Source organism: Microcaecilia unicolor, chromosome 6, assembly GCF_901765095.1.
Source record: "Microcaecilia unicolor chromosome 6, aMicUni1.1, whole genome shotgun sequence".
Classification (NCBI taxonomy): domain Eukaryota; kingdom Metazoa; phylum Chordata; class Amphibia; order Gymnophiona; family Siphonopidae; genus Microcaecilia; species Microcaecilia unicolor.
In genome coordinates, this window is record NC_044036.1 from 185,779,477 (window position 1) to 185,797,777 (window position 18,301).

At 41.9% G+C, this 18,301-nt stretch overlaps 1 protein-coding gene across 2 annotated transcripts in view; it reads right to left on the reverse strand.

Moving 5' to 3' along the window:
• LOC115471609 (acylamino-acid-releasing enzyme-like) overlaps positions 1 to 18,301 on the reverse strand; it is a 342,862-nt gene that overhangs the window by 106,657 nt on the left and 217,904 nt on the right. For both annotated transcript variants that reach the window (XM_030205317.1, XM_030205316.1), the window contains exons 11-12: positions 16,824 to 16,884; positions 6,693 to 6,787 (exon numbers count right to left, since the gene is read on the reverse strand). In XM_030205317.1, coding sequence (XP_030061177.1) covers positions 6,693 to 6,787; positions 16,824 to 16,884 — 156 coding nt within the window. The remainder of the gene's footprint in view (positions 1 to 6,692; positions 6,788 to 16,823; positions 16,885 to 18,301) is intronic.

Below are 18,301 nucleotides of genomic sequence, written 5' to 3' on the forward strand. Positions count from 1 at the left end.
ACCATTTGACTAATCTGGATGCTATTACACCTTCTGTTAGCTCAGATTTTCCTTCTGCCTCTGACTTGGCCCTTTACTTTAATGGAAAAAAATCAGGAAATCAGACAAACTTTCACTATCTAAGGTGGCATCTATTTATGAGGAAATCCCATATGTTAGTATTCCAGTTGATAGACTTTGGCAACAATTTGAACATATTAGTTTATCAGATACCAAGCAGTTGTTTTTAAGATATGCAAAGTCCCTTTGTAATCTGGATGTGTGTCCACTTTATTTGCCTAAAATGGCATCAATTGAATTTTTACTTTTCTTAACAGATTGGATTAATTTCCATCTGGATGTACATTCATTTCCCGCAATTGGGAGTAATACTGTTTTCACTCCAATTCCAAAGAATCCAAAGTAAGTAATTACCGTCTGGTGGTGTCTATTCCTATTTTTATAAAAGTGATGGAAGGTTATGTTACAGAACAGTTAGACATATCTTCTCTACAATTCCCAATCAGGCTTTAGAAGGAATCACAGCATGGAGACAGTGGTAGGTTCTTAGGCAGCCTACAGCAAATATCTTTTGTGTAAGGACCAATGTGCAATTATTTTGCAATTTGATCTGCCTAGTGCTTTTGATTTAGTTGATTGGAAATTAATGACAAATATTTTTATAATCATGGCATTCAAGGCCAGGTACTGAACTGGTTACAGGATTTCTTTGAGAATCATTCTTTAATGGTAAAAAAAGATGGCATTTTGTCACCAAGGTGGAAGGCTTTTTGTGGCGTCCCACAGGAGTCGCCCCCTTCACCACTGTTATTCAACATACTTAAGAAATCACTCGGTGAAGTTCTTGATTATCGTGGTTTTACAGATTTTATTTATGCAGATGACATCACGGTTTTTCTGCCTTTGTCTCTGTCTTGGGCAGAGACTTTGAAACATATCCAAGAATGTATGAGCATAATAGAAAATTGGATTTCAGTCCACCGACTTAAAATTAATAAGGAGAAAACAAAGTTTTTGTGGTTAGGACCTAGCAATGATCCTAGATATATTACTCATTTTAATATTGAGCATAACACTTTTTTATTGGATTTGCATTCTAAAATGCTGGGGGTTGAACTGGTTTCGAGGTGAATTTTGATAAATCAGAATTATTGGGTATAACTATTGGAGGGGATTGCAACAATCTTTTCCTGTTAAAGGGGCTGAGGGGATTCGCTATTTGGTGTGTTTTGGCGGGCCCACACATTCCACCACAAGTGTACCAGTTAGAGTGGGGATATGGGCAGTGGTGTGCTGGAGCTGGCTTGCACTGTCTGGTGAAAGCCAGTTGTAAATTTTTCCTGGCTTTTGCAAGCCAGCTGTTGAGCCTTCCAACAGGTCACTTTCTCCTCCTGTACCGGTTTAGACCCAATTATTTATATGAACCGTGTATCCACAGTTCACATAAATAATCAGGTCTTTTAAGTCGGTACAGGAGGAGGAAGTGACCTATTATGCAGTGGTTCACTTCCTCCCAGAAGGAGGGGAAGAGAGAGTGAGCAGAGCTACTGCATGGCTGAAAATGAGAACGGGCCAGAAAAAAGGTGTGTGCAATGGGGGATTGGGGGCAAAGTAAAGGGATGAATCATGAGTGTGGGGGAGGGGATTGGGGGCAGAGTAAAAGGGTGAGTGTGCCATGGGGAGGGAGGTTGGGGGCAGAGCATAAGGGTGAGTGTGCCATAGGGTAAGGGGGTTGGGGAGCAGACTAAAAAGGTGAGTGTGCCATGCGGTGGGAGGGTTGGGGAGCAGAGTTAAAGTGAGTGTGGCATGGGGTGGGAGAGCTTGGGAGCAGAATAAAAGGGTGAGTGTACCATGGGGTTGGGGAGCAGAATAAAAGGGTGAGTGTGCCATGGGGTGGGGGTTGTGAAACAGAGTAAAAGAGTGAGTGTGCCATGGATTGGAGGGTTGGGGAGCAGAGTAAAAGGGTGAGTGTGTCATGGAGGGGGGGGTTCCTTCCTAATGAGCAAGGGAAGGAAAGGGCAGTGACACTCTGGGTGCACAAGTTTTGCTTTCTGAGAGAGCACCCATTGTTATTTACCAGCACACCACTGGATAGGGGTCTGGGTACGCTTCTCTACAGTGCACTGTATTGACCACTAGGCTCCTCTAGGGACCTGCTTGCTGCCTTAATAGGACTGGTCATAACATTTGAAGCTGTAAGAGGCTGGTATGTACTGTTTCTATTACAGCTTTGGGGGAGGGGATCAGTGACCACTGGGGGAGTAAGGGGGGGTTATGCCTTAATCCCTCCAGTGGTCATTTGGTCATTTAGGGTATCTTTTGGTCACTTAGTCGTGATTGAAACAGGTCTAGCCAAAAATGTCTTAATTTTAGCCCTAGACATTTTCATTTTGTTCTGTTATTGCCGAACAACGTCTATCTTTGCTTTCTGCCCAAACACCCCCCCAACACACCCTCTTGAAATCTGGATGAACTGTGGAGCAAAACGTCTAAAATTGGGGTTTCGAAAATTGCAACTATGACATTTTTGAGAGAAAAACATCATTCTGCCATCTAGAGTAAAAACTTATCAGTATCTCAGGACTGGTGTTAGACATTCAGACGCCTAGGGCAGATACCAGGGATGAGTATCACCATACCTCCAAGGAACTGATGGTCTTGAAATAACTAAAAATTTATAGTCATAAGAACATAAGCATTGCCATACTGGGAGACTGAAGGTCCATCAAGCCCAGCATCCTGTTTCCAACAGTGGCCAATCCAGATTAGAAGTACCTGGCAAGATCCCAAAACAGTGCAATACATTTTATGTTGTTTATCCTAGAAATAAGCAGTGGATTTTCCCCATCCATCTAAATAATGGCTTATGGACTTTTCTTTTAGGAAGATATCCAAACCTTTTTAAAACCCCAGTAAGCTAACTGCTTTTACCACATTCTCTGATAATGAATTCCAGAGTTTAATTACATGTAGAGTGAAGAAATATTTTCTCCGATTTTTTAACATGTACTACTTTGTAGCTTCATTGCTTGTTCCCTAGTCCTAGTATTTTTGGAAACAGTAAACAAATGATTCACACCTACCCATTCTACTCCACTCATTATTTTATATACCTTTATCATATCTCCCATCAGCCATCTTTTCTCCAAGCTGAAGAGCCCTAGCTGCTTTAGCCTTGCCTCATAGGGAAGTCATCCCATCCTCTTTATCATTTTTGTTGCCTTCCTCAAAACAATGATGTGCTTCTACTGAGTGTTCCCACTAGAGCAGTGATTTTTAACCTTTTTCATCTCACTGCACATTTACAAGGTGCAAACATTTTCAAGGCACACCACTAGAATCTAACCCATCCCCGCTAAGATCCATTCCATCACCACTTATCTACACAAGTAATCTCCTCCATCCCTACCCATTCCTGTAAATAATAGTGATAATGGGGTTATCAACTCATAAAAAAATCAAGTTCTTATTAGTTATAAACCCACATTCTTTCCTTATACCCAAAAGAGAGTCAATTTCCTTCTTAATCCCTGAGGTTGGATCCCTGGGTAAGATTTTATAAAAAGGCACTACCCTCAACTGTCTTTCAATCTCAGTCACATAATCCTTATTCATAATGACAATGCCTCCACCCTCGTCTATTTGTTTGATCACAATATTCCTTCAATTCTCAAAGATTCAATAGCAGATTTCTCTGCTCTAGATGTATTAAAGTAGATCCTTTTCTTCTTTCCTTCTAGTTTACTAATGTCTCTCTTAAGCAAATTCTCATGTTTGAATTGGACAGTTAACATTGCCAAGTGGTACCTACTTACTGTCATGCCTGACAATGACATAACATTATTTGCACTTGTTTTAGAAAAATAATCAATAATTTTCCTAGTTATTTTGAAAAGGTCTACCCTGGTATTGAAAGGAAAAAAATACAAATACAAATTATTCTTGCATTCTGCAAATGCTCCCAGATTCCATGAAGATCACAATTAATTTAACAGATTATAATAAGGAGCTACTAAAGGCAATTTAAAAACATGAATAGCATTACAGGAAAATTTTACAACATGTATCACAATTCCAAATATTTATTAAAAAGATATGACTTTAGGTAAAGAAACTGAAGATATGAATCTATTCTCCTAATGTGAATAGGTAAGGAATTCCAGTGGAAAGCTGCTTGATAAGAGATGGCATTAATAAAATTTCTCTTTGACCAATTGCCTTTGGGATTAGGAAAATGAAGCATCCTAATATCTTGGATTGGTCTGGAAACTTTCCTATTTGAAAAGCAAATAAAATTTCTTAGATAGGATGAAGCCAGACTAGAAATAATTCTGTGTACCACTGTACAAATTTTAAAGACAATTTGTGCTTCAACTGAAAGCCAGTGTAAAGATCTTAACAGAGGAGTGATTCTATCTGATTTATGTGCAGAAAAAATTAATCTGGCTGCCAAATTTTGTATTGTCCAAGACGGTGTAGAACGTATAGCTGTTTACTAAGATGCGCTAAGGGCGTGCTAGCATTTTTAGCGCGACTAAATGCTAAAAGCACCCATAGGAATATATGGGTGTCTCTAGAATTTAGAGCGTGCTAATTTTAGGTGCACGCTAAAAATGCTAGCGTGTCTTAGTAAACAGGGCACATAGCATTTTGCTATTTTTTTTTTTACTCTTGTTAAGTTAATGCAGTATTTATAAATGAAAGTTGGACTACACTAGCTAATGTTAGTGTAATGTTTATTTTAGTTTTTATTTGATTGATGAAATCGCTGGTTCTTCGAGTCATTTCCTGTAACCTTTGGTTATTTGTTATCTCTGCTTTAAAATAAAATATTTTATTTTTTGATTTATGCTCATTTTTGTCTGATTTAAATTTGGTTTTTAGCATATGTTTATTTATTCATTAACCTTCCCCCCCCCCCCCCCCATTTACTAAGCCACACTAGTGGCTGCCGTGCACTAATGCTGACACTGCCCAGCCATTCAGCCATTACCGCGCGGCTTAGTAAACAGGGGGGTAAATTTGGTGCATTTAAAATTTTTTATTCTTTGACTACAAAAGAGGAAGTGTATGATAAGCATGCTCCTTGAAGATTCTCTGTAATTCTTGTGATTACTAAAGAGATGCTGCCACTTGCATGCTATTCTGAAGTATTGCTTGGTGAATCTTATTTGGTTTCCATTTACTTACCATTAAAACATGGTGGTTAACATATTGTTATGTGATTTATATTTTATTTATTTGATTCATTTATAGATGCTATTTGCTTTTAAAATTTGTTTGAAAGATTTTTGTTATGAGTCAATACATTTGTGTATCATAATTATACATTATTTACATATATATTTCATTTTTAGTTGGTTTAAACTTTTTGCTGTTCTTTCATGTGACCGACTCCTTGTAAATATGTTTGCTTTTATTCATATCACTGATTCTGTTTTTTAGTCACTTTATTTTGAGTGATTTATTATTTTGTTTTAGTTGTCCCTGATGCAGCCCATTACCAGGATGAAACATGGTCCACGCCGGGCTATCTGTACATTGATTTCTAGAGTATAGACAGAATAAAGCTTTTTATCATCTCAAGTGTGATCTACCCCATTTGTTTACTTCTGTTTGCGGCTTGCAGACCACTGGTTCCTTTGTTGTACTCCACCCATCCAACATTTCACCTTGCTGCATCAGGGATACATGGATTTCAAATAAAGAGGTCATTAAATTCTCTCCATTCAGTTTCCACAGTGTAAAAGACCTCTGTAACCTATCCAGGTACTAGATACAAATGACAGTCCATGCTTTTCAAAACTTACAGTTTAGCAAAGACATGTATTTAGTATTAATTCCTATATTTATGGCTGGTTCCTCCCTGGAGACACTTTACCATGTGTACAGAAATCACTTTGTCATGCTGTCAGATTTTCATATATCCCTGAATGAAAGGGTGGCAAGCATTTCCAGCTCTTTGCATCTACTTCCACTACTACAATACCCAATGCTTTGAGCAATGAGTTTCCCAATACTTCAATAGCTAATGCTCTATAATATAGATTCTCAGCAACTTAAGCCTTAATATCCATAACAATGAGCATTCCAGTATGTCCACACTCAACGTCTCTGCAACACAACACAGAATGTTCCAGTGTCTTAACACTCAAAGATTCCATGACACAGAGCATTTCAGCTAGTGGTAGTAGTTCAAATTAGGGCTCCCAAGCAAAGAGCCCCCAGAACAGATAGATCCACCTCAGAAGATGCTGGACCGGCTATGTCGACTCCTTCCATCCTTGGTCCTCCCTGCACCACAGGGGCTATTTGAGTGGAATGTGTTTCCCCAGCAATTAAGTGAAGGTGTAGCTTAGTGGTTATTACACCAGGCTTACAAGCAGGGAAGCACAGTTCAAATCCCACTGCTGCACCTTGTGATCTTGGGAAGTGTGAGACCTCCAGGGGCAGGGGAATACACAGTGTATCTGAATGTAATTCACCTTGAACTACTACTGAAAAAGGTGTGAGCTAAATAAATATTGCAATATAATTTCTCCCATTTCTTTCTGACAGAGTATCTAGATTTTCTGATTGCAAATACTGGACTTCCTGTGCTGCCTCTCAGTGCTGTGACCCAATATCCAATGTCAGTCTCTGCTTTCCTTACATGCATGTCATGTACACTATTTTCTTACTCTAGTATATACCTTTCTGCTTCTCTGTGGGGTATGCAGAAGGACCCTTCGACTGTCTGCAGACCAGCACAGCAAGGGCAGAGCTGTAGTATAGATCCCTGAAAAGCCTTAAAATAAAACAAGATCACAATTAAAATGGGAAAGCGCTGGGCTTACAGGCAGACTTCGCTACATGTATTGATGTTTCTGTTGTATACTGATGATACCTGTTATATTATGTCTGGATGGCATTAGGCCTACTGTAACATGTGTTGTATATGAGCTTTGTCTATAGAGAGACATGAGTGTACCAAACATTACATTACTCTGCAAAACATGGTTTTTGTTATGGAATTCACTTTTCATGTAGAAGAGATCAGGGATTCTCTCTGAACTCCATGAGCAGTTTATATTTCAGACTCAGCTTGCAGTCCTTCAGGTACTACAGCTCCAAGGGAAGGCTTCTTATTGAACTTGTAGAGGGTAATTCTGTAAAAAGGCACTTATTTTTAGTTATAAAAAATGCACGCAGGGCCAGATTCAGTAAATGGTGGCTGCTATGGTCTGTGCTAAGCTAGTATCCTGTAAAGGGTGCTCCGCGCAGAATGCTCTTTACAGAATAGTAGCTTGGTGGCTTCCTGTGCCCAACTTTGGGTGCCACAAGCTGGTATAAATGCCCACACCCAACTGATGGCAGTTGGGTGCGTATATTTATTTATTAGATTTATCGCCTTTTTGAAGGAATTCACTCAAGGTGGTGTACAGTAAAGAATAAATCAAACATGAGCAATAGACAATTACAGCAGTAAAAGTATTCGAACAACAATACAAAGTATGCGTGAAGGGGCATAATCGAACGGGGACGACCATCTCTAAGAGCGCACATCTCTAAGGACGTCCCGGCGAAGGGGCAGGGAAACCGCTATTATCGAAACAAGATGGGCGTCCATCTTTCGTTTCGATAATACGGTCGGGGACGCCCAAATCTCAACATTTAGGTCGACCTTAGAGATGGTCGTTCTCGGTTTTCAGCGATAATGGAAACCGAGAACGCCCATCTCAAAAACGACCAAATCCAAGGCATTTGGTCGTGGGAGGAGCCAGCATTCGTAGTGCACTGGTCCCCCTCACATGCCAGGACACCAACTGGGCACCCTAGGGGGCACTGCAGTGGACTTCACAAATTGATCCCAGGTGCATAGTTCCCTTACCTTCAGTGCTGAGCCCCCCAACCCCCCCCCCCCCCCAAAAAAAAAACCCCACTCCCCACAACTGTACACCACTACCATAGCCCTAAGGGGTGAAGGGGGGCACCTACATGTGGGTACTGTGGGTTTCGGGTGGGTTTTGAAGGGCTCACATTTACCAGCACAAGTGTAACAGGTAGGGGGGGCCTGGGTCCGCCTGCCTGAAGTGCAATGCACCCACTAAAACTGCTCCAGGGACCTGCATACTGCTGTCATAGAGCTGGGTATGACATTTGAGGCTGGCAAAAAATTAAAAAGAAAAATTTTTATAGGGTGGGAGGGGGTTGGTGACCACTGGGGGAGTAAGGGGAGGTCATCCCCGATTCCCTCCTGTGGTCATCTGGTCAGTTTGGGCACATTTTTGACGCTTGGTCGTGAAAATAAATGGACCAAGTCGACCAAATGCTCATCAGGGACGCCCTTCTTTTTTCCATTATTGGTTGAGGACGCCCATCTCTTAAGCATGCCCTAGTCCTGCCTTCGCTATGCCTCCAACACGCCCTGTGAACTTTGGTCGTCTCTGCGACGGACTGCAGTTGAAGGCGCCCAAAATCAGCTTGCGAATATGCCGATTTGGGCGACCCTGAGAGAAGGATGCCCATCTCCCGATTTGTGTCACGTTTACCTATTTCATTCAATTCAGGATTTTATGGACCTTTGTCACATATCTTGAACAGTCTGAAAATTCTTGGGGTCATGTTGGTTGGATAGCCATCTGTCACTTGATAGTCAAGTTAAGCAGATTACAAAAAGAATGTTCTTATCCTTGTGGAAGCTTAAACGCATTAAACAACTCCTGCCAAGAGATATATTTCGCACCCTGATACATCAATTGGTCCTAAGCCACATCGATTACTGCAGTGGATTGTATGCTGGATGTACAAACTATATTCTGAAGAAGCTCCAGATGGTTCAAAACACCGTGGCCAGGCTAATCTTTGGAAAAACTTGCTTTGATAGTGCGCGGCCTCTACGTGAGAGTCTTCACTGGCTCCCCATCAAAGACCGTATTGAATTAAAAATCTGCGCCTTAACACATCATTTACGGAGAAGCACCAGCTTACATGTGTGATCTGATAGATTTACCTCCCAGAAATTCAGCGGTGTCATCTCATACTTTTCTACTTCTGCACTGTCCTTCCTGCAGGAATTTAAAGTACAAGTCAATCTACGCTTCTTCCTTTTCTTTCATCAGCCCGCACTCCTGGAATGCTTTGCCGAGGCTACTGAAAGAGACTTCGGATCACCCAACATTTAAAACATTACTAAAGACTTTCTTGTTTAGTAAAGCCTATCACAAAGACCTCATTTCTTTTTAAACCCCTATTTCCGTTTGGTTTGATTTCCCATCTTTTGCCTTATGTAAGCTACCCTTTTTGTTGTTCCTGTTTTCCCTTCCGTACTCCCCTATTTTGCTGCTTTCATTATTGTATCTGTTAATTTTCTATAATAATATCCTGCTGTATTATGTTTTGATGTATTAACTTTGTTAGCCACATTGAACCCGCACAAGCTAGGGAAATGTGGGATACAAGCAGTGGTGTGCTGGAGCCGGCTCACACCGGCTCGCAAGAGCCGGTTGTTACATTTTGTACCGACTTGCAAGCCGGTTGTTCCCATTGCGAGCCGGCTCTCCTCCCTCCCACCCACCCGATCCGGTCCCTCACCTGACTCTTCTAATTCTTCGGCGGGGCAGGCAGTCTTGCCTGCCCGCTACCAGCGCTGAATCTCCCCTGACGGTTTGCGCTTTAAAAATGGCTGCCGAGACTTCTACTGAAGTCTCGGCTGCCATTTTGAAGCGCGAACTGGCAGGGGAGAGTCAGCGCTGGTAGCGGGCAGGCAAGACTGCCTGCCCCGCTGAAGAATTAGAAGAGTCAGGTCGGTGAGGGACAGATCCGGAGGGAGGGTGGAGAAGTCGCCGGTGAACAACGCGGGAGGGGTGGCAGGGGAGAGAAGGGAGTCCCTGGGCATGGGTGGATGGAGGGCAGGGGAGAGGAGGGTCACTGCTTGGCATGGGTGGATGGAGGGCAGGGGAGAGGAGGGTCACTGCTGGGCATGTGTGGATGGAGGGCAGGGGAGATTAGGGTCACTGCTGGACATGGGTGGATGAAGGGCAGGGGAGAGAAGGGTCACTGCTGGGCATGGGTGGATGGAGGGTAGGGGAGATTAGGGTCACTGCTGGACATGGGTGGATGGAGGACAGGGAAGAGGAGGGTCACTGCTGGGCATGTGTGGATGGAGGGCAGGGGAGATTAGGGTCACTGCTGGACATGGGTGGATGGAGGACAGGGGAAAGAAGGGTCACTGCTGGGCATGGGTGGATGGAGGGCAGGGGAGAGGAGGGTCACTGCTGGACATGGGTGCATGCAGGGCAGGGGAGAGGAGGGGAGAGAGAAGAAATGCTGGACATGGATGGAGGGGAGAGAAGAGTAAGGAAGGAGATGAGATGAGGGAAAAGGAAGAGAGGAGAAAAACTGCACATGGATGAAGAAAATAGGCAGAAGCTGAGGACCCGAAATGAAGAAGAAAGGAGAAATGGAAAGAAAAAAATGGAAAGGAAGCCCTGGAAACGGAGTTAAGAGGACAGATAGCAGCAGAATCGGATACTGGGCCAGCATGATCAGAAAAACAGTCACCAGACAACAAAGGTAGAAAAAAAAATCATTTTATTTTCATTATAGTGTTTGGAATATGTTTGAGAATCAGGTGCTCAACATTAAAAGTTTATGTTTATTTACTTATTTATGGCATTTTATCCCACATTAAACATGAATTAGATTGGAACCTGGGATCATTTAATTTTTTTTCCTGGATAAATATTGATACGATTTGTTTGGAATCAAAAGAGACCTAGGTTGCCTCGGGCCCTTCTATATAAAAGTAAACGAGCGGTGGGGACTGGGGGTCCGGAATTTGTTCTGGTACTACTGTGTGGTGCAGTCCAGAGTGGCGGTGGATTGGTTTAGGAAGGAAAGTCACAAACTGTGGGTAGATATTGAACAGTCTTTGGTGGGCTCCCGGAAATTGGGTCATTTAATGTGGCTGGCTAGCAAATATAGAGGAAGAGTTGATAGGTTCCCTCCCACAGTGCAAGCTACTTTTTATTACTGGGACCTTATGTTCCCCGAACGTCAGCCAATGGTATCAGGTCTAGCGCCTATAGTAGACAACCCTATATTTGAGCCTGGCAAACACTACTTTTAGTAGATGGGCAGACTCTGGGTTGGACCTGATGGGACAGTTGCATGTGGGAGGGAACATGGTATCATTTGAAAAATTGGTGGATGATTTTGGGCTCCGGCCGGGTGACCATTATGCCTATTTACAGTTACAACATTCCTTGACAGGTCAGGGATATAGCGGATGTTTGCAACGGGACACACATCCAATGGAAGAAATCTGTGTAGATTTGAAGAGCGAGGACTGATATCTTTCTTATATGCCTTTCAGGTGAAAAGTAATAAACCATATGTACTACATAGACAGAGGTGGGAGCAGGAGTTACAATTTACTTTAACGGAGGCAGGCTGGCTGACTTTGGAGAAACAAATTTTGCGATCTGCCTTGGCAGTGCATATTCAAGAAAATGCTATCAAAGTTTTTTGTTTGCCCAGGTGTCCAAAGGATGTTGGTGGAACTGTGGAGGAGTGAGGACAATGAGGCACATTTGGTGGACTTGCCCTAAGGCGCAGGCATATTGGAGAGGGGTGCACGCACGTACTCAGGTATGGGTTGGCAAGTCTGTACGGTGGCATCCTTTAGTTTTCTTACTTGGACAGAGGCCGGAGGGCCTTTCGTCTGATCAGTGGCTACTGTTGAGAGGATCCTTGCATGCAGCTCGCTTGAACTTAGCATAGCATTGGAAGTCACCGCTGGTTCCCTCAATGGTGAGGTGGAATACGAAGGTGAGATACATATGTGAAATGGAGAGATTAACTGCTATGAGACGAAAAACTTTGCCTGCATGGGAGAGGGTGTGGAAACCCTTTCTACAAAAGTGCGCTCGTTAAAAGGTGTATACACAGGGTGATAGGGAAGGTGCGGGGGGGGGGGGGGGGATTTGAGTAGGGGCTATATTCTGTATTAAAACTTAAAAAACTAGAAGTATAGTTTGTATTTGTTATATCGTTGTTACCTAACCGATGATGTCTTTGGCAGGAATCATTGAGTGATTAAGCAGAAGTGTGGAGTAATGTACTGTCTTGCATTCTGAAGATATTGTACTGGTTTTGCAATGTTAAATAAAAACTTCTACAAATTAAAAAAAAAAAGATATTCAAAACGAGTTTGTCATCAAATGAAAAATTATTAGAACAACAAGTAATGATTCCAATTTTGTGAAAGCCTTCTTTGTAACTGGACAGCATGACAATGATGACGAAGATACAGTTGAAGAAGCAAGTGATGAATTAGACAGCACTACTTATAATGCAGATGATAATGACAATAATGATGATAAAGTATTCTTTGCTATACAGAAGTCAAGTGTTTCAGAGATTTCCTCTGCTACAGACCCAGTCAGAAAACATCAGTAATACTGCAACCTGGCCTGATCTGAAGGAACCTTTTATCAGACTGAACAATCCACTTCCTGCCAGTGCAGTTGTTGAAAACCTTTTCAGCTGTACTGGATTAATGACTCACATGCGCACTTGCATGAGTGATGATCATTTTCAAAAATTTTGTTTTACTAAAAAGCGCATTCGACATGGTAAACCATAATATACTACTAAGACTCCTTGGCCACTTCGGGATTGTTGGAAACATACTCAACTGGATCAAGGGCTTTCTAACCACCAGAACATACCAAGTAAAATCAAATTCAAACATATCATCACCGTGGAACGCAGACTGCGGAGTACCTCAAGGATCACCATTATCACCAAAACATGTTGATGATCCCACTGGCAAAGTCCTTATCCAACCGAGGCCTTAACCCATTCATCTATGCAGATGATGTTACAATCTACATTCCCTTCAGACATGCCTTGACTGAAATAACTAATGAAATCAATGATGGCCTGAACATCATGGACTCTTGGGCAAACTCATTCCAACTGAAACTGAACACTGAAAACACACATTGCCTTATCCTCTCATCTCAATATAACAACTACAAACCCACAATCATAAACACCCCAGGACACGCACTCCCTATCTCAGACAGCCTAAAAATACTCGGTGTCACAATCGACCGCAACCTCACTCTCGAGAGCCAAGTAAAAACCGTAATAAAGAAAATGTTTTATGCAATGTGGAAACTCAAACGAATAAAACCTTTCCTCCCGAGGGATAACTTTCGTAAACTAATACAATCAATGGTCCTAAGCCATGCAGATTATTGCAACGGAATCTATGCGGGATGTAAAGAACAACTCACAAAAAAACTTCAGACTGCCCAAAACATAGCAGCCAGACTGATATATGGTAAAACACGATTCGAAAGCGCTAAACCACTTCAAGAAAAGCTGCATTGGCTCCCAATCAAAGAATGGATCATCTTCAAAATCTGCACATTAGTCCACAAAATCATCTACGGCGTAGTCTCAGGATACATGACAGACCTCATAGATCTACCGACTAGAAACAGACTCGGATCAGCACGATCATACCTAAACCTACACTACCCAAACTGCAAAAGGCTAAAATACAAAACAACTTATGCATCTAGCTTCTCCTACATAAGCGTACAACTATGGAATAGACTCCCATATGCAATGAAAACAATACATGATCACCTAAACTTCAGGAAATCGCAAAAACCCACCTCTTCAAAAAAGCTTATCCCACCAATCCAACATAAATCCCAACACCCAGCAACAAAACATAATCAATGATTGTACTGGACAATTTACTATCCTCTTTCCCCTCGACCCATGATGCCTGATTCACTTCTACCTCATTTGACCACAACACAATCTTGTATTTGTTATCAACCAAAATGGCAAACGCCTTTACGGTACTTTGTAAGCCACATTGAGCCTGCAAATAAGTGGGAAAATGTGGGATATAAATGTAACAAATAAATAAATAAAAGCAAAGTGGGTTGAATTGTAGGGCAAGTTGTTGGAGAAAAAATGTTAACAATAGATGCATTCATTGTAGTTGTGGTATTTTTACTTTTTACTCAAAAAATATTATATTAGGCAGTAACATTTTACTTTCACTTAAGTACATATTTTAATGTGTTCTTCACTATACTTTTACTTAAGTATTAATTGTACATTTATTTTTTACTTTTACTTAAGTACTTTGACCTAGTACTTTGAACTACACTGCACATAGAGTCTGGGCGGAGCAAGGGAGGGGAGTATAGTTGCGTGCATAAAAGATAGAATACTGTAATTTATGCATATTTTCTTGCAATGCTCCATGGCTGGTCTAAGTGGTTGAGCTTAAAATATATGCATATATTTGCCTTGCTACAATAATGTTCTATGAAAGATATTAGGTACCTACTGTATTTTTACATATATATCCCGCAGGGAATACATGATTCTACATTTTGCTGCAAGAGGTACAAGGTATGCAAGAGGGTGGGCCATACATGATTTTACATACAAAATAGTGCTTTAAAACACCTTAACTAACCAAAGGGTCCTTTAGCTAAGCTGTAGCAAAAGTGTTTTTGACACACACTGAGGCCCCCTTTAACCTCAGCGAGTAAAAGCCTAGGTTTTTTTTTAAGAAATGGCCATGTGTCAAGCAAAGCACTTGTCAAGTGACCATTTTGGGGGCAGCACTTACCGCCACCCATTGAGGTGGTGGTAAGGGCACCCATGCTAACCCGGTAGTAACTGGCAGCATGCGGCACTGCCCAATTTCCACCAGGTAAATGGTATGCACTGGGGGTGGAAACTACCGCCGGGCTGCTGCGGTAGCCCGGCAGTACTTCCAGTTTAGCAAGCGGTAAGCCCGCGTAGGACTTACTGCTGCTTAGTAAAAGACCCCCCCCCCCCCTCAAGTGTTCGGAGTTTATATTACAGAATCAAATGTTGGAATTTATTGGAACTGCAGATAATACACAGCCATGGGGTATATGTTTGGTAAGTCGCGGTTTGAGAGTGCAACACCTCTCTGTGTAAAACTTCATTGGCTCCCTATTAAGGAAGGAATAAATTTCAAAACCCATACACTGATTCATAAGATTATCTACGGAGAATCCCCAGGCTACATGTACAATCTGATTGACCTTCCAACTAGGAACGGCTCTAGCTCTTCTCGAACTTATCTAAACTTACATCTTCCCAACTGTAAAGGAATCAAGTACAAAACATATTATGCATCCAACTTCTCCGTCATAGGTAGCCAACTCTGGAACGCATTACCAAGATCTATTCGAACAGTCAATGACCATTTACCCTTCCGGAAGCTGCTAAAAACTTACCTCTTCAAGCAAGCCTATGCAAATGACCTGACTCAAATTAGGAGCCCATCTGCGCTATCCAGATCAGATTATAAGACAGAACTTGAAATATGCTTCCCTATTTATCCTTTCTGAATTCTTCCCTCTTCCTACCCTCATTATACATCCTTCCTCAATTAACAACACACTATCTCAATATACACCCTCTTCCCTCTCCCTTCTTCTACCACCCTCCTCTCTTACCCATCTTACTTACCCACATCCAATTGTTCACCTCTTTATACACTATATTATAGCTGTTATCCATTCCATGTTATCTTGTAAACCTGTTATTTTATGTAAGCCGCATTGAACCTGCTAATAAGTGGGAAAGCGCTGGGTATAAGTATTACAAATAAATAAAATAAATAAATATACAATGATGCAAGCTATCTAAAGTTTTATCTACAAAACCAGTGCTTCCCCATGGGTTGTACATAGGTGTGGGTTATATAGGGCTGCAGGGTATATATGTGAAAATGTGATACTTTCCTTTATGGATTAAACCCCAAACAGGCAGCTCCTTGATGGCCAATATATAGGCAGACTGTCACAGAATTATCCTCTTACTTTATATAGTTCATCAGTTATAACTTATTCCTTCCTATGAAATGAAGCAACCTGTCTTATAATTCTTACGGTAAATAAAGTTTGGCACCAGATCTGAGTACATCTGAACTTATGTAAATTCTTAAGACTGGATCTACATGTACTCACCTTCAAAAGGTACAGTGAGCAAATTTCACCTGTAGTCCATTACAGCATTTGATAGATCACATAATTAAAGAACCCTCAAACCAAATGGAATATCCCCCTCCTCATTATACTGGTTGCATCACGCATTTACAGAGCTACCTAAACAGGGCCTCTTTTACTAAGTGGCAGTAAGCCCAATGTGCGCTTACCGCTTGCTAAACAGGAAGTATGGCCGAGCTACCGCAGCAGCCTGGGGGTACTTCCCACCCCTAGCGAGCTGTCATATCCGGTGCTACAAAAATATATTTATTTATACATATTTATTTTTGTAGTGCCGGAGTGTACACCTCAATGGGTGGCGGTAAGGGCTCCCCACTGAAATGGCTGTGCAGCAAACGCTTTACTTGCTGCATAGCCATTTCCTGCAGGAAAGAGAGACTTCCCTTTTATCCGCTGCGGTAAAAGGGGGCCTCGGTGCATGTGAAAAACATGCGCCAATGCCAGCGCGGGCCCCCTTTTGCCACAGCTTGGTAAAAGGGGCCCTCAGTACGGTATGAAGGCAGTGTACTAGCTCCACACTCTCAGCTTCAGGGAAGGGTTGTGTTCTACTATTAGAGATGAGAAAGGAATGCCACAGAGGACAGATAAAAATTCCATGATCATTCTATCAGGCTGATCCTGAGTCAATGTTTCTAGCTCTTCATGTATCCAACGGCAAGAGTCAGTACACTGTCTAGAAAGTGACTCTCACAGTTCTCAGCCTCTAAATACACAAACATTGTAGGAAATGTGGCGACTCTGATTTTTGTGACTTACCAGTTTTTGGCTTTCTGACAATGTCCAACACAGTAAGTGAGGTTTTCACATGCCAGTTGTACTGGAAACAAAAAATATAGAATAAAACAGTGGGTACAGTGAAAAACTGCAAAAACGCAAGATGAAGTTGCAGCTGCCTGGAATGAAGACATACCAGGAAAGGTACAAAAAGCCTCAATCAGCCTTCCATGGAAAATTCCCAGCCCTAAATCTTCTCCACACAAGTAACCCTAGTTCAAAATTCTGCTTCTCAAATCCTACATCATCCCCCTTACTACTGTTCCGCCATTCATTCATTAGGATTTGTTTTTAAAGAGAAACAACATTTGACAGGGTAAAGTGGAAGTTTATGCACCACGTTCTGATTCAGTTCAGTTTTATTTATTTGTTACATTTGTACCCCGCGCTTTCCCACTCATGGCAGGCTCAATGCGGCTTACATGGGGCAATGGAGGGTTAAGTGACTTGCCAGAGTCACAAGGAGCTGCCTGTGCCTGAAGTGGGAATCGAACTCAGTTCCTCAGTTCCCCAGGACCAAAGTCCACCACCCTAACCACTAGGCCACTCCTCCACTCCTTTCACTCCAACTGCATATTTAAATCCTGTAGCTACGGTAAGAATAAATGGGGGGTACTCAGACAGATTTAGATTTATGACAGGTAGTAGTAGATTGTCTAAATTTGCCTTCATCAATCTATCCAGGGGGTGGGGGGAGGGGTTCCAGATAGGAGGAGAAGAATCCAAGATATCCTTATTTGCAGATGATGTACATCAACCATTCTCTTCCACATATATTAGTTTTCTTACATATCGCCACAGACCGACCCTGCAATGTTCAGTTAGTGCCAGGGTGGTCTTTGTCCGGAACTTGGGAGGAGCTGGGACCTAACCAGTTAGCAGCCATATTCAGACCACTAATGGTTAGATAAGCGACTAAAGTTAGGACAGCAAAAAGGCTGTCTAATTTTAGCCACCAGTCTGAATATTGGCCAGTGCCCGGTGAGCTTCTGGGTTCTGGCACTAGCTGTTCTGTATCTGCCTGTGAATCTGATCCTCCCTCCCTTCCATCCCAGTCTGAGGCCCCCGCCCACCTCCATAGGCATCCCTTGGTAAATTCTTGGAGGCACTGAGACTTTTTTTAATGGAGGAATGTTTACTATTATAGCAACCTAGTCTATCCAGTTTGTCTAGGAGTCCCACATTCAGTATCAATAGGATACTTATGGACAGCTATATCCCCAAATAGGGTCCACTGCGGTTTACAACCTAAAACAAAGCTACAACCGTACATTAAAATAAAACAAACTCAATATCACAATCTACCAAACAAAACAAAACAAAAGTTTTTAGTTTTCTATGAAAAACATAATAATTCATCTCAATTCTAACATAAGAAGGAAGAGAATTCCAGAAAGGTATCACTAAAAATGAAAAAAAGTTGTATTAGCTATTCTAAAAAAATAAAAGTACTCCTTTAA